The 27,528-nt window shown below is 36.9% G+C and overlaps 1 protein-coding gene across 7 annotated transcripts in view; it reads left to right on the top strand.

The window, feature by feature from the left end:
* The window catches only part of MDFIC (MyoD family inhibitor domain containing), a 53,545-nt gene that overhangs the window by 11,180 nt on the left and 14,837 nt on the right, over positions 1–27,528 (top strand). For all 7 annotated transcript variants that reach the window (XM_068932883.1, XM_068932888.1, XM_068932873.1 and 4 more), the window contains 2 exons: positions 1,988–2,119; positions 25,593–25,868. In XM_068932883.1, coding sequence (XP_068788984.1) covers positions 1,988–2,119; positions 25,593–25,868 — 408 coding nt within the window. The remainder of the gene's footprint in view (positions 1–1,987; positions 2,120–25,592; positions 25,869–27,528) is intronic.

Here is a 27,528-nt window from a genome sequence, read left to right as displayed (position 1 = left end):
ATAGTAGGGCTCTGCAAAGTTGTATCCTGTAAAAGACAATTGCGTAGAGTGGCTCTCCAGTTTTGTACTGTACAGTTCAGGGTTGATATCATTGCAATCTTAATGTTGTTATTGCAGCGAAGTAATTTAAGAGTAAAATCTTTTAAAATAGTTCATTTAGGCTTAACTCAATAGAGAAGAGACACGTCCCGTGCTTGGACTTCTTTTATACTAGCTCTCTCCAGGATGCTACTTATTTTCATTCAGTCTATTTCAGGGCACTTTTGAAACGCGTTTGCACCTAATTCCTAACTGCACAGACAAAATCATCACACTTCAATATAGTTGTATTTGTGGCTGCTAGATATCTGGTAGAAATAATTAGTGATTGACGTAGGGGCCATAGGGGTTGGAAAATCTGTTTGTTTTTTTTTTCTTTTTGGCTAGGATGAGAATCTAGGTGAGATCAAATCTAACGAGAAAGATGCAAAACTCATTGAAGTCAGTGTATGTCGTTCTGATTACTTCAGGAATTTAACGCCAATCTGAGTGAAACAGTTTATCTCAGAATTGGCTTGAGGAAATACTGACCAATTTGTTGAAGAAATGGGGAAGTGAGGGAGAGTTGAGAGAAAAGTACCATGTAGGTAGCTAGGCCAGACATTTCAGAGGTGGAAATTAATAGGAGAGCAGCAATGCTTGAAGGCACATGCTGCTACTATACATACAATATGGCATGCATTATTTTGAGTGATGTTCAATGGCTCAGTTTAATAGGGTGGATAACAAAGGCAGAAAGTTAGGATTTAAAATCAAACTGCTGTTGGTTACATAAAGAAACTAACCTTTAATATGCAACAGTAACAGTGATTTCTCTGTGTTTCAAGTTTGGAATCATTGCTATAGCTGTGAATATGTGATAATATGTATATTGTGATAAGTGGTTTAAAAACATGTTCTAGTTTAAAAGAAGTAAACAGAGCTAACAAACTTTTCAACAATTGCTCATTTACTGTAGATATTTACAGTTGTAAATATTAAATGTCGTACCTACACTCCAAAAATACTTCAGTCTAAAAATATTTATTATCTTACAGATTCCCTCAAATGTGAGATATAAGCTGTTAATCATTGACAGTGAATAATGAACAAAGTAATGCCAGATTTGGAAATGTTTTCTCTAAATGCTAGCAGGAAAATCCTGTAGCAATCAAGAACAGAAAGATTTGTGCATATTCCTCATTAAAACAATAACGAAAGTGAAAGCTGTTGCTGATCATCTTGGTTTGAGAAAATACAGGTCTGCCTATGTTAACTGGAGAAACCATCAAAACAACAGGATCCGCTATCTTGTGAAATAATCTTAAGAATCCCTCAGAGAACTTTACTGTGTGAAGTTCCGTGCATCTTACATATACCTGGAGGGAGCGGATCATTTTTTTCTTTCGTCATAGGCTATGAGTTGACTTTTATTCAAGAATGGCTTTTAAGAGGCTTGGTGGAAAAAATAGGAATTTATATCATAATAAAAGTTTTTGTACTAGTCAGATTTGAAGTTTAAACAATATCTTTAATCAAAAGTTGAATTGTAAATAAAAAAAAACAGACTTGTGGAATTTCTGTGGCTTTTATATGCCAGAGACGCATCTACATGGGCAAAAAATAGTGGTTTTTGTGTGTCAAAAAGATTCAAAATTTTATATGAAAATGCTGTGAAAAAATAAACATAAACGGATCCAAATGGAACTTGTCATTATGAAAGTTACTGATTATTATTTTGCATGAATAAACATATAAGCACTAAAGACTTTCTTAAAAATTATTTTGATTAGGAGGAGAAAACAATTTTAAATTTGACTTTATTATGAGTTATTTCTAAGGAAAGTTTATGCGTTGTTAATAGGAGTTATAATTTACGTTCTCTAGTTTTTAACTTTAAAAGATGAGTTTTGCTCACATTAAGGACAAATAATCAGAAACTAATATCTTAAAATTTCTTTTGACTTAGAAAAATCCGACCAAGAAAATACTGCTGAAGGAGATAAAGACATAATACAGCCTTCCAATAACCAAAGTATACAACCAGAGATACAGGAGCAGGCTGTCTGGGGAAATCACACTGATGGTGACCTCATCAGAAGTAAGTATTTCCAGAACAGATTGCTGCCCTTTAGGCTTGCTTTAGTATTGTACCAGGATACTGCCTGTTGACTCAATAAAACGCACATCAAATGCATTGTGTTGCAACTATGATGCATGTCTACAGAATTTCTTTGCCGGAATGACTCATACTATCAGCATGTATCAGCAAAGAGTCGAAACAAAGGTGTAATATGAGCGTCTTCTGCTGCAGCATGCTCGAGAACTCTAAAGCATTTACCCTTTAAAGCCTTAAGGTTATATTCTTTCCTTATTGTTCATAATGGCTTAAGGCAGAAGGCTGATGAACCGTAGTGTGCTGCTTGTGCTAAGTATCATCATCTTAGATTTTTGAGGTTATACATTTAAGTGACAGAGTAAAGTATGTTGAGAACAGTTTCTTCCAGATACACTGAGCGCTGATGAGGTACAAGTTGGTAAGGAGTTCCTAGTCCCAAAGTAGCATAAGTGCTGGAAGGCCTACGTACGAAAATATAGTCCTTTCACATATAAAATTAGAAGAATGCTGTAAGACACAGTTTTAACCGAAAGTGCTATGGAATTATGTTTTTTAAATTAGTTTTGACAAGTCCACAATCCTGGTTTATGTTTTGGATCTTTTAAAATGTAAAAAATGTATGTAAGGTTATTCCCATTTTTCTCTTGAATTGAAGAACTTATGGTGCCCAAAAGATTGTCCACAATTGCAGTCTCCTAAGGCTAAAATATTTCTGTTAACTGTGAGAGCTAATGCTACTGTAGCATTCTGTGACTATTTGAATGTTAGATGCTCAAGGGAGGGGCAGCATGAGAAACTGTTTGCTAATTATAGGGTGTATTCAGAAAGCAAATGGACTAAACACTAAGTGGTGCTTCAGCTTTCCCTCTGAGATCCTTGTCTGACCGTGCACTCCAGGGTCAGGTTTTCTTTACCCTGCACATCTACTGTACCATACACAGCAGGCTAAATTCATATCTCTGAGCCTGCTGTTGTCATAGTTGGTTATTCTCTCTGGAGTTACATGTTTTTTTGTTTTGTTTTGTTTTTAACTATCTATGTGATTGCCTTCTCCTGAGCTTTGTGTGAGCATTTTAATAGTTCTTTTCAAATCTTAGTTAATTCTTTTTTTTCTAAATAATAAATCCCAGTAAATACTTTCTTATATCCTTAATGCATTGTATAGTTAGTCTAGATCCTTTACAGTAGAACTTGAATTTAGCATAAGCATCTGACAATTTAAAAATAATTCTTAATGTGCTATAAAAGGGGAGAATTGTCCTGAACAGTTTGAGAGTTTACTTGCTCCTAATTGTCCGTGGCATGCCAAACGAGCTGTCTGTGCTTCTTTTGAGAAAACTGGAAAGTGAGCATGGCATCTGCTGCTTTTGGAGTGGCCTTTTTCTTATTCATTCTTCCTAGAGGCTTCCTCATTCCTAGACCTCTGGGAAAGCAGAATTATTTGTTAGCAGTTTTGCAGAGGGCCCGAACTATGGTGGAAATGACAGAATATAATAGGGTGGTGCTGTGGTTCTTCTAACCTGTTCACTGCAAGGACATACTCTAGCAGCTGCACTGAGGAAGTGGGAGAAGAGGTAAATTTTTCAATGTGTGGTAGAAGTTGCAGTAGATTTTGCAAATTCCTAGTAGTACAGGAAGTGTGAAGTGGCATGACAGTTATATGCAGTTGTATGTCTCTGTGAGGGGAAGATTATCTATCTTTGAATTAAAAAAGTGATAGGAAAAAGGGATATGATAAAAATCTGAGGTAGATTGTAGTGCTTCACTGAATAAACGTGCTGCCGTGGAAGTCTGCAGCAGTCTTACCCTTCGCTCTGTTGAGAGCAGGCTTAGGTGGAAGCTGGGATAGTGGCTTTATTATGACATATGTTTGATAGCTGCTGTGATGCAGACATCTCTTTGTTTCTATTTCATGGTTTCTTTTTTACCTTTAATGTTCCTATTGCCAAACAAAATCTTCCAGAAGGAAGAAATGAAATTGATAAAATTAATGCAGCTTATATTTTTGTCAGCTGTGGCCATAAGTAAAGAAATGCTTTTAAAACCGAGGATCAGTGTTTGGCTCAATTACAGATAACTCCTGCAATATGTAAAAGTTTGAATAATAGAACAAGTAGAACGAAGAGAAGCTTGTTTATATCAAAGGTTGTTTAGGTATTTCATCTTAAATAACAAGTACTGCAAGTCAGAATGACAGTGATTCAACCAAATCTATTACCCCACTGGACCAAAGTTCACGGAATACTGCATATTAAAAGAAGCCTGAGATTAGAAGTAAACAGTGTTTTGATTATTCAGGTTTATTCTAAAACTGTTTCTTTAAATTGCTTTAGACAGGGTACACTTTAATTTTCACAAATATTGACATCTATTTACCGTGGTCCTAATGATTCAATTTCTTTTTTTTCCCCATTCGGATTGCTTTGCACCCCCACAGTTGATGCATAGTCCATTTGTGCTAGTCTTAGCTTTCGCTTAAATGTTTCCAGCTGTTAATTTCCTAGGTTTTCCTTGTTTGCAGCTGTTTTACCCTGCTGTTATAAGGAAGTAAATTAATCAGTCAGTTTTATTGGCACACCAACAACGAAGTGCAGTGTTAGAAGCTATGTAATGACTTCATTATGTATGATTTCTCATTTGCACTTGTAAACTCAGTTTACCAGGCAACATCAATAAACTAAAATGCTGCACCCATTTTCCACAGTAAGACATTTTCAGTTCACCTTTACCTTGCAATCGCTTTCTGAAGCCCCCTTTTTTAATCTCTAGATGAGGAGGTTTCCCCCAGATTTATACTTTGGTGCATCCTTCTCCCCAGAATGAAAACTTTCATAATATCCCAGGAAAATGGCTAATCTTATGGGAAGCTCTTGCCAAGGAATTAACTGGTTCTGAAAAGAGCTTGAGAGCCATGGAAGATGAGGAGGTGAATATTAACTTTCAGAGCAGCGTTGTGCCTGAAAAGGTTATTGTAATATTTGGACGTATAAACAGGGGAGAGCAAATAAGAGGAAAATGGTTGCATTACCTTTCTGTATTAACTGTTAATGCACTTGCGTCACTGTTACTGGAATAACGTGTTCAGCTGGAGAACAGTCAGGGATGAACCACAAATATCTCAGGAATCATTGGAGTATTTGAAAACATGTCTTATTATGAAAAACTCATGCAGTTCAATCTGTTTAGTGTTAACAAGGAGGAGGTTAAAGAGTGGCTTGCTTAGGCCCTAAGAAGCACGATACCATGAGGAACAGAAATTTGATAATTCTTCACTGTAGTGAACAAAGGGAGAACTTACAGCTAATGTCTGGAAGCTCTAGCTAACATAATTAGAATAGAAATAAGATGTACGTTTTTAGTAGCAAGAGTATTTGAGAACATGAAGAACTGCCAAATATTTGGTTTCTATGTGTGATAATGAGCCTTTCCTTTTCAGAAGGTTACCATAGCTATCCAGGTTCTTGTATTTTAGCGCCTGAATAAGGGACATCCTCTTTTCTCAACAGCTGGGATAACCTTAGGTTTTTTACCTCAAGTATTTTCCAAGGCAATATTGAGACCTATTCCTTTCCCCTCACAGACATGCACAACTCCTTTGCATTTTATTTCAGTCTGTAGAGGTACAGGTTTTAAAAAGAGCTTAACCTTAGAATAGCTTCATTTGTTTTTCCTTCTTCTTGCAGAAGTGCATTTTAAATACCTGCAAGCACCTTCTCCTTATTTTCACTGTATGAACTGGTAGCCTGTAATGGAGACGTTCTGCTTCTGTTGTCACTCACCTTTGGCAAGTGAGGAAGAGTGAGTGTTAAAACATAAAGCAGGATAACCTATGGCTATGCTTCATTCCTGCAAAGTTAAAGGAGTTTCTGCTGTTCCATGTTACCACAATGTCCTGTTTTGTTCTTTGGGAAAGCTTTTTGTTTGTTTGTTTATTTTTTTTTTAAGATGAAGTGGCTGTGAAGATGGATTTCAGAATTTTAGGCTGAAGTTTTGCATAGAGTTATCATTAGTATGTTTTGTTATGTAGGGGAAGGAATGTTTAGGAGGCGGAAGAAAATGCCAGTATTTAATATCCAAAAGGATTTAATATCCTTTCTGGTTCTCAAGCAGGACCTTAGCTTTGTGATATTTAAGAAAACAAAAAACATCTACCATAGATTCAAATTGTCATGAATAATTGATTAATAATAATCCAATTCTCAAGATTAAATACGTAAAATATGCCCACGTTTTACAGATGGAAAGGTCATTGCTATCCATCATTTTCTAGCTTCAATTGCCTTTCTCCTCCATGAAACACCCTCCTGATAAGACTGTTCTTCAGAGAAAGGGATGCTTCATTTTACTCTGCATAATTAAAGAATTATGTTTGTTGTTGTACCCCTGTTTTATTTAGTAAATGTACTTTTTTTACTTTTTGTTATAGTGAGATACAAAATTAGATACTTTTTATCTTTTGTTTTATATATTTTCATGTTAATATTTTTACTTTACACGGCTGTTTAATCACAATGTTGTCTGGAGAGTCCCTTTTCTTATTGGCTGAGCAGCGGGGTTTTTTCCGTACTTTAAATGATGCAATTTGGGTTTGGGACGTTTTTTGCTACTAGCAAGAAGTTGTTAGAATTGTGTTTTTGTTTGGTCTAATCCAGAATATCTTTTACTGGATACCATATAGTGCACATTAATCTTACATACATTGTGAATTTAGATGTTTTCATTTTATTTAAAAAATAATGTGAGTACCAGCGATAACTTAAATGGGTCTTTGCAAAGTTAGAAAGTATGACACCTACAGTCTTCTTTCAGTGTAACTCAGTGTGGGCATAGAAATCTTGAAGAATTGATTAATGCAAATTATTCAAAATATCTTGCTGAGTCGAAAGGTGTTTTATTTTACTTACAGCAGTGATGGCATAATGTTCCAATACACCCACTCCATCTCTCTGTGACAAAAAGTGTGGACCTATGAATGAACAACACTTACTCAGTTCAATCCTTAAACATTGAAATACAGGAATGGAGTATTTGGTATTTAGATCCATCTTTAAAGAAGATGAGACTTTGAGGAATTTAGCCAATAGAAATAATAATGGAGCTGTGAAGGAGCTCCCAAAAAACTCCTTCCCCAGGGAGACTTTCTAATCCTTTCTCCAGTAGACAAGTATCTTCTATTTCTCCCATTAACATGGGTGATCTCTTACTATTCCAGTTCTGAAAGTCACTGCAAAACTCCTCCTATACATACTGATTGCCCTGATGTTTTTTTTAACCTTTCCACAACCAGTTGCAAGAATCCTGACAAAGCAGGATTACAAATACAAATTCAAAAATGTATTTTTGAAAACAGTATTTAAAAAGACTGTGCATCAGCTAGTTCTTTTAGCATAACACAGGAGGTAAAATCAGTTTTCAGCCACTAAGTAGTAAAATACGGCTTTGATATTCAAACTGGAAGAAAGCTAGATAGTAAGTTGTACAGCATATGCTCCAGAAAGCATTCGTGCCACCCAAAATAAAGTGTCTCGTGAAAGTAGTTGTGAAAATTAAGCCCTTTAATAATGTTTTTGAACTTAGTCAATTTGAAAGCAGACCATTGTGTTTTGCATCAGAACTAGATTCCTAGTAGGGCCTGGGAAAGCCCCTTGAATCTAATCCTACTGAAGATACATCAGTTGCAATAAGCTGGTAAAAACAAGAGAGAAAACATAAGCCAATACTATCAGGATACCAAGAGAACAACTATTTTCAGCGTTCCAAATAAAGTAAGCGGAGTTTGGATCTGGTCCATGCAGATATGCAACTGGATCTCATGTTCACTACTGTTCACCTGAGTCTTGGTGAGTCTCTGGGGTTATTCTGAGTCTTCTCCCCCCACTTTTTAATGGACAATGAAGAAGCGCTGTTCCTAGTGTTTAGTTGGAAGACTTTTGCAGAAGGATAGGTCTTTTCTTGCTCTTGAAAGTGTACCCATCTTCTCACCATTTTGATTTCTCATAAGAATTCCTAGGATCAAAATCTCTCAGCTGAGAAGATCTTACATACAGAGAATTTCACACTTCCTTGTTTCACAGCCATAGCTTTTTCATTTAACCCTGTCCTGAGCAGAGGGACTTTTTATCAGATAGCCAAACCCTTACAATTACAGTCTTTAAAGCTTAAGACTGGGTCTTCAGTATTCACATAAGTCTATGGAATGAATGGGATCATAGAGTCACACAGTAGTTGGACCTGGACGGCACCTCGTCTGGTCCAACTCCCTGCTCACGTAGGGTCAGCTAGAGTTGGCTGCCCAGGTCTACGTCCAGTTGGTTTTGACTGTCTCGGAGACTGGAAACTCCACAGTCTCTCTGGGCAACCTATTCTAGTATTCAACCACCCTCACAGTGAAAAAGTGTTTTTTTACATCTGGGTGGAGTTTCCTATGTTAGTTTGTGCTCGTGCCTCTCAAATGCCTTTGAGTGCCATTGATGTGCTGTTAGTAGTCCCTTACTTAGAGAGTTACTGTGAAATTAATATTTTTATTTTCTATGGAATATCTCACCTTCAACCCTAGGAAGAATATTCTGAAGTGATGTTAATGATGGATTGCAGTGGCTGTCAGGTGGGAGGAATTTGCAAACTGTATGGCCAACTCTATGTGAGAAAAGAAACTTCTTGCTTTTGTTGTTACATTTACAGAACAGTAGTTAAACATCAGTGAGAACTTTAAACTGCACCAGATGACCATAAGATAGTTGCATGTATTCTGCGTATCACCTGTAGCCAGAATTAGCTGGAGCCTTTCATTTACTGTTTTACCATTCTTCTGCCTCTCAGAACATCATCTAAATTTATGGTATGAAGCGGGGGAAGTATAGACAGCAGTAATCATCAGTACCAGACAAAGGTGATATTCTTCGAGTAATGTAAAGATTACTGTGCTTGCTGTGTTTGAGCCTGAAGTAAATTGTAGCTAAATTTTAGAATATTTTCCTTTGTTGTATTTGTACTGTCTCAGAATTAATGTGCGGTTATGGCTAGATGGGAAAGAATATTTATATTAGTTTTGAGTATAAGGAAAGCCATACAATATATCTGCCATGGTTCCTTAAAGAGGAAGAGGAATAAAACTCTGACTATATTCTATGTAAAATATTATACTACAAAGCCAATGAGTCAGTGTGGTTTCAGTCAGCTATTTTCAGTAATAACGGTATTCAGTTGGCTATTTTTAGCAAAGAAAACACCAAATTACAAACTGTATGAAAGTATCGTCATGCAAGTTGTACTTTTAGGAACCTGTTTTTTATGGCAAAAAAAAGTCTTGAACTTAAATCATGGCAAAAATTCTGTTAGTCTTTCTCTTTTTAATTTCTCTTTTATTTTTGCTGCCTTGTGTAAGGAGAAATTGGAGCAAGTTTGTACAGTTAGAGTGGTAATGCATACTATTTGTATGTCAAAATGGCCCTGGTGGGATGCACCCACGAGTGCTGAGGGAGATGGCAGACGTTATTGCTAGGCTGCTCTCCATCATCTTTGAAAGGTCCTTGAGATCAGGAGAGGTGCCTGAGGACCGGAATGAACAAATGTCACGCCAGTCTTCAAAAGAAGGGGCAAGAAGGAGGAGCCAGGGAACTACAGGCCTGTCAGCCTCACCTCCGTCCCTGGAAAGGTGATGGAACAGCTCCTCCTGGAGGTCTTCACTAAGCATCTGGAGGACAAGAAGGTGATCAGGAGTAGTCAGCATGGATTCACCAAAGGGAAATCATGCTTGACCCATCTGATAGCCTTCTCTGCTGGAATGACTGGCTGGGTAGATGAGGGGAGAGCAGTGGATGTTGTCTCCCTGGACTTCAGCAAGGCTTTTGACACTGTCTCCCATCACATCCTCCTAGGGAAACTCAGGAAGTGCAGGCTGGATGAGTGGACAGTGAGGTGGATTGAGAACTGGCTGGATGGCCGAGCTCAGAGGGTTGCGATCAGTAGTGGCGCAGAGTCTAGTTGGAGGCCTGTAGCTAGTGGTGTCCCCCAGGGGTCAGTCCTGGGTCCAGTCTTGTTCAATGTACTCATCAATGACCTGGAGGAAGGCACAGAGTGCACCCTCAGCAAGTTTGCTGATGATACTAAACTGGGGGGAGTGGCTGACACACCGGAAGACTGTGCTGCCATTCAGGGGGACCTGGACAGGCTGGAGAGCTGGGCGGAGAGGAACTTCCTGAAGTTCAACAAAGGCAAGTGCAGGGTCCTGCACCTGGGGAGGAATAAACCCATGCAGCAGTACAGGCTGGGGGCTGACCTGCTCTGGGAAAGCAGCTCTGCCAAGAAGGACCTGGGAGTGCTGGTGGACAACCCGTTGACCATGAGGCAGCAATGTGCCCTTGTGGCCAAGAAGGCCAGTGGTATCCTGGGGTGCTTTAGGAAGAGTGTCAAGGGAGGTGATGCTGCCCCTCTCCTCAGCCCTGGGGAGGCCTCACCTGGAGTACTGTGTACTGGAGTACTTCTGGGCTCTCCAGTACAAGAGACATGGCGCTACTGGAGAGTCCAGCGGAGGGCTGCTAAGATGATTAAAGGACTGGAGCATCTCTCATGCTGAGAGGAAAGGCTGAGAGAGCTGGGATTGTTCAGTCTGGAGAAGAGAAGACTGAGAGGGGCTCTCATCAATGTGTACAAGTATCTGAAGAGGGGTGTCAAGAGGATGAGGCCAGACTCTTCTCCATGGTGCCCAGCGACAGGACAAGAGGCAACGGGCACAAACTGAACCACAGGAAGTTCCATCTAAACCTGAGAAAAAACTTCTTTCCTGTGAGGGTGACAGAGCCCTGGAACAGGTTGCCCAGAGAGGTAGTGGAGTCTCCTTCGCTGGAGACATTCCAAACCCGTCTGGATGTGATCCTGGGCAATATGCTCTAGGTGACCCTGCTTGAGCAGAGGGGTTGGACCAGTTGATGTGCAGAGGTCCTTTCCAACGTCAACCACTCTGTGATTCAGTGAAGATTAAATTAATTCTTGAAATTCGGAGAGCCAAAATAGGTTCTTTTGAATTTTTTACCTACTGATAAAAAAGGAAATATTTGAGGGACTTAAGTCCACATCAGAAGGCTTATCAAAGTAATTACTGTTAAGATATTTTTCTTCTTTAAATAGCTATCCAGAGGAAAGAAGGGTTGGAAAACTACTTATTTCTTCTGTGTTCTGGTATTATTTGCAGTGTGAAAGTACCCACAAACACCTTTCCTTGCCCTTTTCAGAAATAATTCCAGGGAAAAACAGGGGCCTGTGACCTATTTGAGTGTTGTTGTTGTTGTTGCTTTTTAATTTCTTCATGATCCAAACCCCAAGGATCCCTTTTAAAAACATGCAAATGTCAAATAGCTGTGGTCACTCAGGCTATTTCTAGTATCAGTCTTGTTAACTCGTGTATTGATGAGGTAGGCCTGCAGAAATGAATCTTGATTGGAGAGAATGATGCTTAGAAATATTTGCCACTGTTAACTATTCTTAAATGTATTCTTTTAACGTGTAAGAAATGTATTTTTGTATGGAAACTGCTCATGAAATTTATGTTGATGAAGTATAAACCAATATCATTCTAACAAAATGATTTTCAAATTCTAAGTTTTCTGTCGGAAAACGTGAAAATTAGAGACTTAAACTTTATATTAAAACCTACACCCCTCAAATTCTATGCAGTACCTTGTGATTATAATGTTCTTTCTTTTAATCTGAAGCTGTTGGTATTATGGCACCTTTTAAAAGAAAATTATAAGATTTAGTAATGTTAATATTAATTACAGTGGAAATTTCAAGTAAGAGAGTATTTTCTGGTGCAGAGGTTCCTCAAGTTTAAGGGAGTTTTATTGATTTATTAGACTTAAGGTTGTATAATGTTTGCATAAAATGTTATAAAGTTTGCTTTTGACACAAGTCAAGTAGAGCAGACTGTTAGGCAAGCCTTTCAAATATGTGATCTATGAGTCAAAGCTGGCCTTTGGGGCAAGGTTTTGCCCCCTAGAGACAACACATGCCATTTGTCCATTCCACAGCTGAGGAGGGGCAAGTCTGCCTCCAAGTCTGGGTCATTAGGAAACAGAGCAAGCTCTTTCAGCGGGGAAGTCACTGAACCGCTTAGAGGACGTATGCCTTGTCCTAATGAAGAAGAGAGGCAGGAAAAGCACATATTTTAACTGCATTCTGTAAGTTGCAAGTTAAAATAAAATTCATACTTTGGGAGAAAAACAGTGAGAGATTCTTACACCGACTAAAATTTCCCACGAAAGCGTACCAAAGATGAATGAATGATCTTGTCGATCTGTACAATTCAGAAATAGAGGAAATTAGTGGACAGTAGGCCTTTTGCTTGAATTTCAAAATGAAGGAAACCTCTAAGTCATGGTGAGAGGATTGGGGATCAGCGTACCTGAAACTACTTGAATGATCAAACTGAGTTTTTTGTAGCAGTCATATAACAAATACCCACATGGTAAGGCAGGATATAGAGTTAAGTCTGGATAATGCATGTGTAGTTTTCCTATATGCAATTTAGTAATGCATACCAGCTCATTTAACAATTTAGTGTTTCTTAGCTATTCACTTTGTAACTGATCTTCCTATAAAATATTTTTCTACCTAAATACTGTGTATGAATGTGTGTATTTTTAAAGCATTGTAACAAAGACAAACTCAAGCCAAAACTGCTCCATGGGCTGACCCGTCCCTATTACAGTTACTGTCTCTAGCCCATTTTTCTGTTCTATTTGCGTAATTTTCTTCATCCCCCATCTCCTCTTTTTTTTTTTTTTCGATTTGACAGTTCTTTTCCTTGTTTCCCTACTTCTTTCTCTATTGTGATTGCATAATTGTAAGCAGTGACAGGAAGGCTGTGCTTAGAGGGTGGCTGGAAATTCTTTTAAAGTGCCTCAGTATGAAGGCCTGTTCAGTTTGTTACCATCGACATTTAATCTATTTTGTAAGTAGCAATGAACTTTCCTATTAGAATGATTGATTTGACTATAGGGGAATTAATAGTAAATTAAAAATTATGAAAAGCTATTATGCATTCCAGTAGAAAAACTGTTAAATACTACAACACGTTATGAAAGCCATCTTCTGGAGTCATGTGATTATGTGGGATATAAATTTTCGTAAAAGAAACAACAAAATAACTTGGTCTCGGTGTTTGTAACTACAGACAAAAGATTAAAGAGTCAAAATTGAGAATGCTGATGCAAAGAACTGACTTAAAATGATTCATGCTTTTTGAGTAATTTGGGTTGGCAGTACTGCACTATACATAAACCAGGAATTTTGTCTAAATTAGCATAACAGAAATTACATATAAGGTGGAAAAGACAGGTTTCCATTGTGAGCTGCTGATTCCAGCAGCCTAAGAGAATAGTATGGCACAATAAAGTTAAGCTAGTTATGCTGAAGGAAGAGTAAAAAAATAAGGATGCTGAAATTAATTCCAAATGGCAGGACTGTGGCAGCAGTGCAAATAAAATGGCAGATGGCATGAAGCTTTAGTAAAGTGGATAAGGAAGTATCAAAAATGGTGCAGTTCTTTTCTTGAGTTCCGTCCTTTTGGGACTTAGGTGGTTTCCTAAGAGTTTTTTTGTCTGGGGCCAAGAAATGTGAGAAGGGAGGCCGAGATGTTCCCTAAGGACAAAACAGCTGCAGAGCACAAAGGGATGGAGGCAGCATGTTGGCATGCTGATCAGTTGCCTCGTTGTGCTGCTGTTACTGATGATGACATGAATGCTTTTGTTGGGCTGACAGCATTTATAACTGGCGAAGGAAGGTTGTTTGCATGTGATGTAGTTGCTGTCTTTGCTTTGAGACAAGTGTTGCCTGGGCACTTTTAAACCTCCTGGGTAAGTGGGGATTGCTGCTTCAGCTGTGACTTTATAGAGCTCCTAAATTGGCAGAGGACAAAAAATGAGTGTAACTGTAAACTTTAATGCTTTCACTTAAAATGGTATTTCTTCCCTGTGAATTCCTTCAGCTTACTTGCAAAACCTTAAAAGCAAGAGTTTTTAAGTGGAAAAACTGACACTTTTCAGTATGGTGAACAGTGCTGATAAAACAGAGATTTCACTGCTATATCTGCACTCCATTTTAATAAAATAATTGTGGTTAGTGTGCAGAACAATCTTTATTCCCCTCAGATAACGGGAAATGTCTAAACCTAAATAAAATACAAAGCAGAGGCTATCGGAAAAAGGTCCGTGTTGCACTAAGCACTTGAAACCAATTCAAAGGACAAACATCATCCAAATTTAAATGTTACTTAGAAATATTTTTGAACAATAGGTGAACTAAATAAGCTTCATGGGCCAAATTATGTAGTTTTATAGCTTAAAAGAAGTATTTCTGATTTAGGGTGAAATGAATCCATATGTAATTTTGAATGCTTTTAAAGATGCTGAAATAAGAATAGTCCATTTCTGTATGTTAGAGACAAAAGGCAGTATTCTGCTGCTATTCAGTATATTCTGCACGATAAGGACTTGCAGGTGCTACTGGACTGATTGAAAGAGTGTGAGCATAATAATTTCATGGAGATTTATGTCTTATTTCACAAACAGAGAGGAGAATCAGAATTTCGGCTCATTTATGGGGAGGAAAAAAAAAGTTGTGTAGATAATTTCATCCTGTTAAGACAGTTTACCTATTCCTTCAGATACTTTAGTATTTTTCCCCTTTTCATTAGAGCATTTGTTTCTCTGGATTTTTTGTGGTTGTTACTGTTGATCGCTGATGTGATACTGTAATTTTCTGGCAGCCAAAATTTGTAACTGTGTGGCTCAGATATCAGGGTTTTCATGTGAATTGTTTGAGCAGCTTATGCTTTACTTCCTTTCAGGAAACTAAGTGCATCAATTTTACAGGAAGTTTGATCTTCACCAGACATGGTCAGCAATCTGGCTTTTGCACTCTTTTAAGGGGTGTGTGCATGACCACCAGGCAAAAACTCATTTACACTTTTTTTATATCAACTTCATATAATGGATATAGTGTATGAAAGTCTTACCAGGATGGTTTTCTAAGTGAGTCAGAAAGAGGACTTCCTATATCATTTTAGTATAATACGGTAAATAAGAAGTAAGTAAAAAAAAAAAAAAAAAAAAAAAAAAAAAAGCATTTTCTTTTGTGCCAAATATTTGTGACAATGATCATGTTGCAAGCACATTCAGCTTTGAACTGAACACACACAAATCTCTTAGTTAATAAAGTTTTACTTTCTGAAGCATAGCATTGCCTTTGCCTTCGGCATTTGAAACATTCCTGTTTAGCTGTGTCAGTGTAAAACAGTCAAACTGACTGGGAGGGGGGAAAAAAAGCAGTTAACACTGATGCAGTCTTTACTTCATGGCTGCTTGCAGTTTTGATATCTAGTTTGGTGCGTGAGGGAGAAGGCAAAGAAAACTCAGACATCTCAAGGAATCTGATAGGAGGACTTCTCTGTGTATATTCTCATGAATCAGTTTTGTACAGGTTATGCATAAAAACGTTTTGGGTGCGGTTGTGTCATTTCTCTTTGAGGCACACTAAAATGATTGGTTCAAAATAAGCAAATAGAGCTGTCATTTCTGGATCATCTCAATGCCAAGCTAGTGCACGCTTGTGATAAAAGCTAGTTTTGATTGTGTTAGCTCTACCTAGATTTTGTGTGTCCAGATCCTTTAGCACGCTGAAATTCCTGGAGTGCTTTGTGACAGGGAAACTCTTCTCAACCTCCTCTCATGTATCTCAGCTACAGGAGACAGGTGAAGGGGATCCCATGCAGATCTCCAGGGCAGGGCTTGCTGTGAGGGGATTCCTGTCACTGGAGGACGTTAGTAGCCTATCAGTGTGGAGGCAGAGAATAAACCTTCTCAGTGCGCTTAATGTTGTCCATGCAGATACATGTTGCTTCTCTCTCTCCTTGATTTTACAGAGTTAGGAGATAGATGGACACCTGCTTCACTGTCTACTATGTTTGCACTTCTTTTTTCTTCCACTGACAGTCACTCTACTAACTACCTGGTATGCAGGAAAGACAAATAATAGATTATTAGGTGTTGTGCAACTCAAATCCTTCCCCTGTTTTGTGACACAGAATTTCCATTTTCAGTCATTCCACTGTTGGTGAGTGTGGCTAATTTTTGGCCTGGGCTTCTGGAGCCTCTCTGACCCTGAGCAGGAGGGGAAGTATTGTATTAACTCTAGATCAGTGTGCTGTGAAAAGTGTAATCAGTTTATCTATATTTTATTTCATTGCTTATTCACTACTGATTTATCATTTAATTCTTTACTTAGATGCAAAATTATAGCAAATACTTAAGCTACAGTGAGATTTCACTTGTTTTGAATTTTATTTCTTCTTCTCTGCCCTCACAAACTAAGATGGTGTAGCTCGTTACGTATTTTCTCCTTTTCTATCTCCTTCCCCTCCAGTGCTGTCTTCTTCTGGGTGGATGCTATCTGCTGTTTTTTTTTTTTTCCTTTTGATATTTTTGTTCCACTATTGCTTTAACAGCAAAAAAAATCCCAAGTTTTAGTCTGTTCCTTGTGGTTACTATCCATTTGCTCCTCCTATTGTTCCATTTTCCGTGCAGCTGTGCTTTACCTCTTTTTTCCTGTTGTTCTCTGGTACTTGATAACAGCTGATGCCAAACTTCATATCAGCTCTAGCTTTCTAGAAAGAATAGCAGAGAGAAAAAAATGCAGCAAGGGTGCAGAAAAACTCAGATACCTATGTATGTCCTACTATTTTTCTACTGATCTTCTGTTTGTTTTTCTGCTATCTGTTGATACTGTACTTTCTTTGCAGCTGTCCTTTACTTCTATTTCTTTCTGCATTGTTAAGTTTTGCTAATGATAGCAGTGGATAATACTTAATATTGTTGAGATGACAGGAGATCATAAGAACAGTGGGTCAGATTTTTTCTTGAGGTGTAACACTTTTCAAAGTCCTCTGAAATTCTGTCACTTGTGTAGAGTGGAGGAGTAGAAATCCAGGGAGCAGTGAATTTTAAGGAAAGTGATCATTTTGGGCATTTGCCTTTATGTTCTTTTTAAAACCAAGTACAGTGACTTTCTGTAATCATGTCATCTGAAAACACAGTATATAGAATCAGTGGAGAATAAAGCTTTGAATGTTTTTTGGGGTTAATGGATAGGCTGCGAAGCCAGGACAGCTGTTTGCCTGGCTTCGCTGTCCTCTGTCACTTTCTTGCAGAGAATGAAACAGTGTTTGTCAGTTCATTGTTTCCAGGTTGTTGGGGTTTTGGGAAAGGGAGAAGGAGACGCTGTAGCCAGAGGAACTGGCTATGAACTTGCACAGGTTATGAGTGTTAATGACGCTCAGCGCTCCATTCTGTTGGGTTGAGGTTATCGCTCCTGTTGTGCTGCCTATGAGGCAGTACCCAGCAAGGGGTATCCTGTCGTTTCTAGCTTCTCTTTGATGCTTATTATCTGATTTGGGAACAAATAACACAATGGGAGAGGCAACAGAACTGTACTAAATATTTGATTTAATGTCTTAGTTTCATGGGACACCAGTGTATCCTTATGCAGTGGTGTATAACCGTATGTTGTAATATGTACTCATTGTATAACTGCTGTAATTGTAACACCAACAGCTTGGATTACTTTTTTGTGTCTAGTGGTTAATTAACCTTCCTTTTAAAATTAGAACTCCAGAAGCAAAGCATTCTGTTTCTTAGTGAAATGGGATCGTATTGATTTTGCATCCCTGTATATTTTTGAGGGCAATCTTCACATTTATTAAGTTATCAATTATTTGTGTTTCAGAAATAGATCACTTATCAGCACTTCAGAAATAAAAAAAAAAAATTCTAATTCTCTTGCTCTTAATTTGTGCATTACTTTGTTCTCATATCCAATTTCTACAAGCCTGTATGCATTATAAAGCAAGATTTAACAAACAAGTATCAAGTTAGATCACTGTGCTTCTTAAAAATAGTAAGTAATTTTTGTGGAAAATATAGGAAGAAACAGCTATGTATTTCACATCAAATACTGTTTAAGGAAAAAAAAACCCACCATCGATTAATATGTAAAATATTATAAATATGAACATTGAATGCTGGAATGGTGACTGTCAATTAATCTGGCATTGCGTATCTCTATGCAATGTTTGTTGCTGTTGTAAGTACTTGTAACACTGCCAAATATAAGAGCAAATACACTGCAGTTCTTCTCCAGTCCTCTAGCAGAACGTATGGAGAAAAAATTAGGTAGATTAAATTTATAAGTGGAAAGCTTCCAGTCAAATTCCCCACCTCAATACACAGCTTTATAGAGAAATTCATTTCCAGGGATTCTGAGTGCCCACTACCTGCAATGTCCTTTTTCTGTGTATGGGGTCTCCTCTTGGATTTTTCATGACAACCTATAGCTGTTTTCAAGAGTGAAAAAACTGTGTTACAATAATAACCTCACTGAAGTTTATTTTGATGTTGCTTAACATCCATTGTGAAATATTTGTATGTGAGTCATCTTTATTTCTAACTTCATTGTGTTCTAGCACGAATTTCCAAGTCACCTGCGAAGTTTATCACGGATGCCAATATACATATAGTGTCAATCTCACAAAAAATATTGCTAATGATAGCAAGATATAGAAGGATGATTTTCTCACAATCTAATGGTAATTAGAAGACAAAACGATATTTAAATTTTGAGATAACTATTAGAAGTTCAAAGAAGTTAAATGTAGTTAAAAGAAGGTAAGGCTTTACTTAATTCAGCAATGATTAAGAAATTGCTGTTGCTATCATTAAAAAAAAAAAAAAAAGGCATTTTTCATTTTGGAAAAACACTTCAAGAAGGAGGATTTGTAAATGGAGCAATTCACTTTACGTTTTCAGTGAGACTGTGAGAATGCCTATCAAGGTGGTAAACTTACGGCTACCAGTCCTTTTCATGCTTCTGTGTGCTTCTTTTTGGGTATGTCAAAGATATCTTTATGCAATGTCTTCAGCCATTCAAACAATGTGGAAGGTCCTGCAGTGCTTCCAGAGCAGAAGAAGAAACTGCAGGTGTCTTTGCACAGATTTAGGAGTTTTCTTGGCACCTTCTTGTGTACTTGTGTTACCTTCTCAACCCATAAACACACGTGCATGTGCATTTGCTATTCTAGTCACCCTTTCACAGACTGAGACCTGATGGGATGAAATGTGTTTTTCCTTTGTCCCTCCAGCCCCATTTCTGTTGTGCTTGGTGTTCCATGGAGTATTTTCAGATAGATTTTAACAAACCGTTCTCAGTGTGGGTCTTGTAAAACTTGTACCAGCAATTTTACTACAGTGTTTTCATTACAAAGGACATCCAGTTTCATAATAATATATTGTATTCATTTTGAAGATGTCCTCGTGTCTTACAAGAAGCAGTTCTAAAAAGGTAGTTGATGCTGTTAGTTGGTACTTTGTTTTCCTTGTAAAGTCAGCATGGTATAAAAAATTCAGTGTGAAAAATTGATTTTGAAAGATAGATTGTACCTTGATGGTACCTTGTTATTTAGCTAATGTATGCTTTCTGTGATATGGAAGCTGCAGTATATGCTATTTATGTCCTAGAAAATATTCAAAAATAATTGCTGACAAAAGCCACTTCACAGGTTGACTCAGAGGTACATCCTGTAATCTGAATGTTAATATTCTGGATAGCTAAGCAGAGAAGACTATTGATGTAGTTTGAAGATTCACGTAGAGACTAGTGCAGATTTTAGTTAAAGCAGTGGAGAGGGAGACATATTGAGATATTTGAGTTGTCCCAGCGTCACTGAAATTTTATGCTTATAGGGCATACAGATGCCTACGATTTGTAATATTTTTTGAGAAGGTAAGATTTTTTTGGCTGCAATCAGTTTGAAATGTTGCCTTTTATACCTCAGGAATTATATCTTTTCCAGAAGCAATTTGGAATTACCCTAATTTTACTCTAGAACGCAGTCAGCTCCTGGTTTTACTCTATAGTCCATAACTATCCGTCATGTGTTTTATTTTTCCCCTCAAGCTTAGGTTTGTGTTATGAAGAAGTACTGATAAAAAACAGAGGCCTGATTCTTACCGACATACATGCGGTCTCTTCAGTGTAATCCATGCAGAATGAGTAGGAACAGTCACCATTGAGATTAAACGATTTCCAGAACTCAGATTAGCATGTAGAGCTGTGCTTTCAGCATTAATAGACCAAAGCAGAACCTTTCTATTTTCTAAAAACAGTTCATCTTCTTATTGTAATTAAAAATACTTTGGGAGGTAGAGAAGTGTCAAGGATAATTTGAACTAAAATGATATTTAATATTTTCTCAATATTTGAAAATGCCAAAGATTATACTTTTTTTTACATTTTGAAGTTGTGTATTTTTATTCCTCCCTGGCCCATCTGCAAAAATGTTGCTTCTATGGTATGTTCTGATGTGCTATCATAAACTAAGAAAAACAATATTCTTACCTCTCTGGGTATGTACTCAGATGACTGACTGACACTATAGCCTGCAAAATATTTTTTTCTGTCGGTGGCATTGGCCTGCATAGTAAACGCCGTGGACGTTTGTATTAGCAACCCTGGAGTAGCTCTTGAAATGTGAGGCTACTAATTAGCTGTCTCAGTTTTTTTCTTCTTCCTGATGTTTTCTTTTGACTCACTTTGACTCTGAAGAGTCTGTATTCTTTGTGTATGTTTGTTTTTGTGTTTTGTCCAAAATCCCTAATGATATCTTACGATGTCCTGTTTCGGTTGAAAGAGTTTCTTTCTGTTTACATACTTTTTCCTGTTAAATGCATACATCAGGATTTTTCTCATAAGAATAGTTTGCAGAGGTGTAAACAAAGTATTATCAGTGTGCATATATATGTGCATATTTATTTTCACTATGCTATGCATTTCACAGTGTAAATGAGAATGTGCATAGTTACTGCATCCAAACCCATGAAAATCATAGTAAGTGTTTAGTACTTGAATATTTATTCACTAGCTAGTAACCTCACAATTAAATTATTATATAAAGTCAGTTAAATAACAGCAGAAGTTACTGTATTAAGACCCACGTTGCAAGGAAACCAATGGCAAGGAAGCAGTGAAATACACTAATAGATTATATGCTATAGCAATATATTGCCTTTTTTATTGCTTTTCCACAGGCAGCAGATTCATGTATAGTTATTACTAGCTACATTATCTGCTAGTTTTCTATCAGAAAGATTCACTCTATTGAATCATTAATCCAGTATTTATCATTCTTATTGAAAATCCACTAGTGTTAGCACTGTATAAAATATTGACTAAAATCTACTGGTTTTGCTAAAGATTAAAAACATATTAACCTAAAAGGAACAGTATTTCTTAGGACATTTGAAACTATTCATTGTGGATGTTTAAAATGACAATATTTCTATGCTGTGTGAGGAATGATTTTTTTTTTTTTTTTTCAATCTTTAACATATAGTAAGTGACCAGTGCAATCCTGATTTAAAGATGCTGAATGTTCATACAACTCACATTTGAAATTTTGATGTGTGTTGCATTAGTTACTGAATATCAAGAATAAAATTTTTGCTCATACATAGAGTGTAAAATGGGATCTTTTGTAGCAGCACATGGCCTGTTTAGAATGATATAACAGGCGCTGAATGTTCACATATCAAACAAAATGCCATCTTTCTGTAGAAAAGAGGTGTCAAAAAGTTTCTTTGTACCTTTAACGCATGTGATTATGTAGTACAAAATGCAGAGTTTGTAAAATTTCTTGAATATACAGGCAAAAAATGAATAATTCAAAACAACTCATAAGTTCTACATTCTATTGTATCTTTTATAACGCAGGCAGAAGATAGCATTGTGCTCCCAGTAGAGCTGAATTTGCACAAGTTACACCTCTGAAAATGCCAGATGGTCTATGGTCTACTTTTGAGAGCTGTCACATATGTAAAGATTTGAAAAAAGAAAGACAGCTGAATGAGAGCAGTGGATCATTAAAGAGAGAGTGAGAGTCCCTGGGTATCACTGTGTTTTAAGAAGCATTGTGTCGTTCCCCATATTACACTTTTTTTTTTTTTTTTTAAGATATACACAACCTTTAAAAAATAAGGTAAAAATATTTCTGTTTTAAACGGAGCGGTTGTGGCTTACTGTTGGAGCTGTCACTTGCTTTTGTTCTTTATGCTAGAATGCAGTCATATGGTTCCTAATTGGTTTCAAGTGTGTTTTAACCATAAGATTCAAGTCTCCCTAGTGCAAAATTATCAATAAAGTTAAAATAAATTTAAATTGAGATAACTAATACATTTGGGGTTTTATTCCATTTTGATTTGACCTGTGCATCACATGTGAATACTGTAAAGCCAGTCAGCTAAAAAGTTGTGTGTTAATGCTAAAAGACTGAAGTAAGAGTGCTTTGGGAACAGGATTATTAAAAAAAGAAAAAGAAACCTTAGTAAAAGTAATTATAAAAGTTAAAACGAGTAACTATTTGTTTAGAGTCCCCAAGATTTAACCAGTCCTCCACAATTTGACAGAAATGAACATAATTTTGAAGTTTGAAGATTGGATAATTTGTCAAGTTACTGTATTGTAATAAAGCACCAAACATATACAAACAGTTGCAAGCTGCCACCACCAATTTAGCTGGCTTGGAAAAGGTCATATCTGTCAGTTTTAGAAACTGTGTGTCTAGACATACAGAATTTTTAGTATAGTCTATTACTTTCATTTATTGAGGAAGGTTAACCGCTCCCAAGTAATTCTAGGTTATTGGTGGAACTGTAATACAGCTCAGTTTGGAATCTTAGGCGGGACAACGTGAGGAAAGCATCCTTTTGTGGAGCATAAAAAAACCCATTTCTTAAGAATTACAAGATAAAGCAAATAAAGCTGGGGAGTTATGGATATGAACACTGAATTTTAGGGAGTAAAATTTTTGACTGCTGATGACTTTATTTTTTATCATAATTAATATTTTTGACTGCCGAGCATTTTAAAAATACCTTTTGATTAGAAAACAAAATATTTATATATAAATATCTATCTATCTATCTATCTATATCTGTCTGTATAAATATCTATTTTATATATAAGCATCTATTTGATTAGATAACACAATCTGCGTTATACATGCATGGAAAGATGCCCTGTGCAAATGGCTCCTGTTAGTAGACTTTTATGGTGCCTGTTCCTGTTTCAGGTAGGAACAAACTCCCCCAGAACTTTTTTCAGGGCTTTTATGGTAGTCTGCAAATGTTAGTGGAATATATGATACAGACTGAATTCCGGAGTCAAGTAAATACCTTTGCTTATGTTTCAGTTCATATATTTGGCAAGCACTAATGCAAGATTGAAAGGAGCAACAGATTCGGTATTGCCATCTAAAACTTTATGGGCAACAGATTATCAGGTATCAGGACAGTTCTGTGCTCCTGCTGTGTTGGCCTGGAAATTAATGAGCAGTTACTGCTGGCAGTGGAAAGGAATCATCTTTGTCTTTTCTGTAAAATTGTTAGGGAGGTTAATATCACAAATATTGTTGCATTAAGAAAGGGCTGGGTGAAATTTTCACTTTTGTAAAGTAGGTAAAATTAGGGTTACTCTGACCTAGATAAATATGTAGGCACTCTAGGTATCTTCTTAAAATCTTAACTGCAGTGACTCAGAAAATTCAATGACAAGAAAAATTAACCCCATTAATTTTTTTCAGTATTTAAACTCTTGTCTGGTGCTATCTTAAATGAAAAATCTCTCACTTTTTCTGTGAATATGGGCTTAGTTGAGAACTTATTTGAAATTTAATCTGGACAAGATTATGATAGTTGGAGGAAGCAGTCTGAAGATGGTATGCGTCAGTGTCTTTGATAAAAGGAAAGTGTTGCAGCTTTGTTAGCCAAATTCAGAAGTGAAGAGTCTTTTTAGAGACCATATCGGTCTCAGTGTTCTGGTAGTATTTGTCCAAATGTTTGGTCACCTGTACCTGAAGTGATTAGCGTAGCTATTTGTTTTGAAGGAAACTAACTATAATTGTTTATATATTTGGTTATCTTGGTTCTAGGTATAATGTTTTGATCTACATAGGAAGCTATACTGTGAAGCCACCTGAAAACTGATATGAGTCATCTGAAAAGAGAGTGAGCTGCAGTCCTGAGCACTGTTTCCCTTTACTACAGATGCTCTCTAATCTCTCTTCAGCTCAGAGTTCAATAAAATATAGGCTTTTTCCTTTGCATTAAATGTAGAAATAGTTGAATATTGTACTGTGTGAAGACCTCTCTAAGTCTAAGCATGATACCGTGGTGTTTTGATTAGTGATTGGACTTTTTGACTATGAAATCTTGTTACTATGTGTATAGTTCAATTAGTTTTAGACCTAAGTCTGCATTTGTTTAAAACATGAATCCTGAACTGGAAACCAGTCTTTTTAGTACAAAGCATTACATAAAAAGCTATATCTTTTTTCTTCTTTAGTTATAGACTGGAAAATGCATAGAAGATATTTTTCCCATGTTGTTAAAAATACTCTCCTTTCTGATATGGTAACACAGCAAAGAATGATCAAGTTTCATGCCATCTCATTAGAATGAATTCATAACGAGTACTCTTTGAGTCTTAGCCAGGCCATTGCAAATTCCTAGCTTGACAGGTTTTATAATTTTTCCTTGGACCGTTTCAGTTTGTAGTCATTAAAAACCCTGACTGGTCCATTATGGTCATTTTTCAAATTGTGCTTGTGAATTGAGAAATATGGTAGGGGATTGTGGGCTGCCATACGTAACAGTTTATAATATTCCAATAGGTATTGGAATATATGTTCCTGCTGTTTATTGGAACGTCTCCTCCACTTCCTGAAGACTTTGACTGTTTTTTTTCTTCCCAGAAATCCATGATCCTTATGAGTTTGAGACCAAAATGTTGTTAGCTACCTCAATAGTAATGTTCTTCTCTAGCAGCTTGGTCTCTGCGGGCTGTGTCCCCCCTCACCACATCGTCGTGGAGGTTACTTTCTCAAGCGTGCAGGCTGGCCTGCCTGTGATTTCACTTCTCTTTCTGCAGCTTGCGTCTTCTCTTCCCCCTATTCTGTCATGTTTCTCCCACTCTTCATTTGTGTCCCTTTAGCCCAAGTTTATCTCAGTTTTACTTCTTTTTCTCCCATTCCTGAGTTTTCTTTCTTCAAGTTGCTTGTCTTACTCTCTCCATCTAATTCACAGAGAATTATGAACTATTTGTCTCCATGCCTAATGAGGATTTCAGGCCTCACATAGATGTGAGGCACTTCCTGAATATCTAATTATCATCATTTTTAATCCAGGAGTATTCTTTTTTTTTTTTTTTCTTATTTTGGTAGGAGGATCTTAACTTTTCAGTCCATCCTCTGGTCACTGAATAAGCATAATGAAAGTTACCTTCCCAGTCTAGCCTTAATATGTTCAGCCATCAATTTACAATTTAAATTAACCCTTTCTTTCTCTTTCATTTTAAGCACAACCTCAACGTTTGCCTCAGCCGAATATTTCAGCCCTGGAAAGGGGTGAGGAAGAAAGCGGCAAAATACAAAATGGTCATGCGGGTCTGAGCAATGGAAGTGGAATTCACAATGGGGTCAAGCATATATCAGCAGACAACAGAAAACTTTCAGCTCCTGTTTCAGAAAAAATGCACAGAAAAATTCAGTCCACCTTGTCTGTCAACAGTGACAGCAGCAAGAAGAGTAAAATAAGCTCTGCGTTTTCTCAGAAGCCAGGTACTTCACCTGAAGGTAAGCAGAAATTCTTACTTTAAAAAAAAAAAAAAAAAAAAAAAAGCAAACTAAATAAAGACTACCCAAACCCCCATTCTCACTAATAATTGCACAATGAACAGAAAGTAATTGAAGAGCGTGACTCGTACTCCAGAAGCAAATAGAAATCATTATGATAAAACATAAGTTGCTTCCCCAAAGGAGAATATTAAGTATTTGAAGGAAAATGAAGCAGTGGGAGATTTCTTACTTTCAAATGTTTGGCTACCATAGTGTGATAATGTCTTAGTCACCCTTAACTGACAGAAACTCCTGTCAGCACCATCACAGATATACCAGAAATAATGTTAAAGCACTTATTCAAAAGATAGTAATTACTTAATTCCACTAATGGCAGTTTCTGTGAGGATGGAGTTTGCTTTTGAAAGTGTTCTATTAGCAAATGCTCTGAGTAACCATGATATCTGGCCACTGAATAATAAAATTTGGACCTGTGCTTTAGTGATGAGTATGCCTTATGTTAGGCTGTAAATAATTTGCATGAAAAAGCTTCATAATCCCTGTGCACAACTTAAATAAGCGAAAGTAAATATTTTTCCTTACATTTTAGCTGTGTGTATTTTCATTGCTTGCAATTACTCTAATGGTCCCTGAGTTTCTGAGCCTGTTCTCAATCTACTGCCTTCCCATTAGCACTAATATACCTGAAGGCTTTGCTGCTGCCCATAACAACAAGGGTGCAGAAGCTCTCTAAATTTTATTGGTTTGAGGCAGGCTTTTATTTCAGCCTGTAGATAAGATGCATAGACGAGACTGGTTAAAAAACTCTGGGTACACTGGTAAAGACACAGGTTCCTGGAGAAATAGGAGATTGTACTGTTCGGTGACATGCAGAAGATTCTCAGCATAAATGAAAGCAAAAGGATCAGAAGCACTGTATAGCAGGCCTCATTCAAGCACTGGGATGTCAGTCGCGTGACTTCTCTTGACTTGAACTACTTCAATCAGACCTATTGAGTGAATCTGCATAATAGTATCAGGAACAGCTTCATTCATACTGTACCAAGTGCTGGTCCTCCTTGCTGAGGCTTATTTTCATATGCATCTTCAACAACCTACTGTTGTTTTTCTGTTGTGCTTTCAGTCCTCTAAAACTTCTTTCCAAATTCAGAATTTATACTTTACTATATCTCCTTATCACTTTCTATTATGTGAAATCCACTTCACCCTTGACCCTGGTATTTTTTCTTAGTTCCTTTCTACAATATTGAAAAACTGTTAACCAAGAGAACTAGAGCTGTTTATATGACTGATATAAAGTGCAGGCCTCTGAATTCAAGAAAATCAGCCTCTGAAAAACAAATTCTAGAGTTCTAAAGAGACAATGCCTGTCTTGTTCCTGCCTCATTCAATTTTTTATGGTAAACTCTACCTTTTTTCTTCTAAAATTGTATCAGAATAAGTTCAGTCAGTTTTTTTTAACGACCTTCCCAATGATTGTGTCAAATGGTTGAATAACTGGAGGAAAAGATACCTAAGATACCTTGAGATTTAGCTGTAAATTCTAATTTCTGATTTTTAGTATCCAAAACATGAGTGTGAGTGTTAGTTGCATGAATTTGCAAATTGCATTTTTTTATATACAATCAGAAGTGTGGATGTTTTTAAAGATATAACT

The sequence above is a fragment of the Struthio camelus genome, chromosome 1, assembly GCF_040807025.1.
Source record: "Struthio camelus isolate bStrCam1 chromosome 1, bStrCam1.hap1, whole genome shotgun sequence".
Lineage (NCBI taxonomy): Eukaryota > Metazoa > Chordata > Aves > Struthioniformes > Struthionidae > Struthio > Struthio camelus.
Note: the sequence above shows the minus strand (reverse complement) of the source record. Positions and strands in the feature narration are given on the sequence as shown.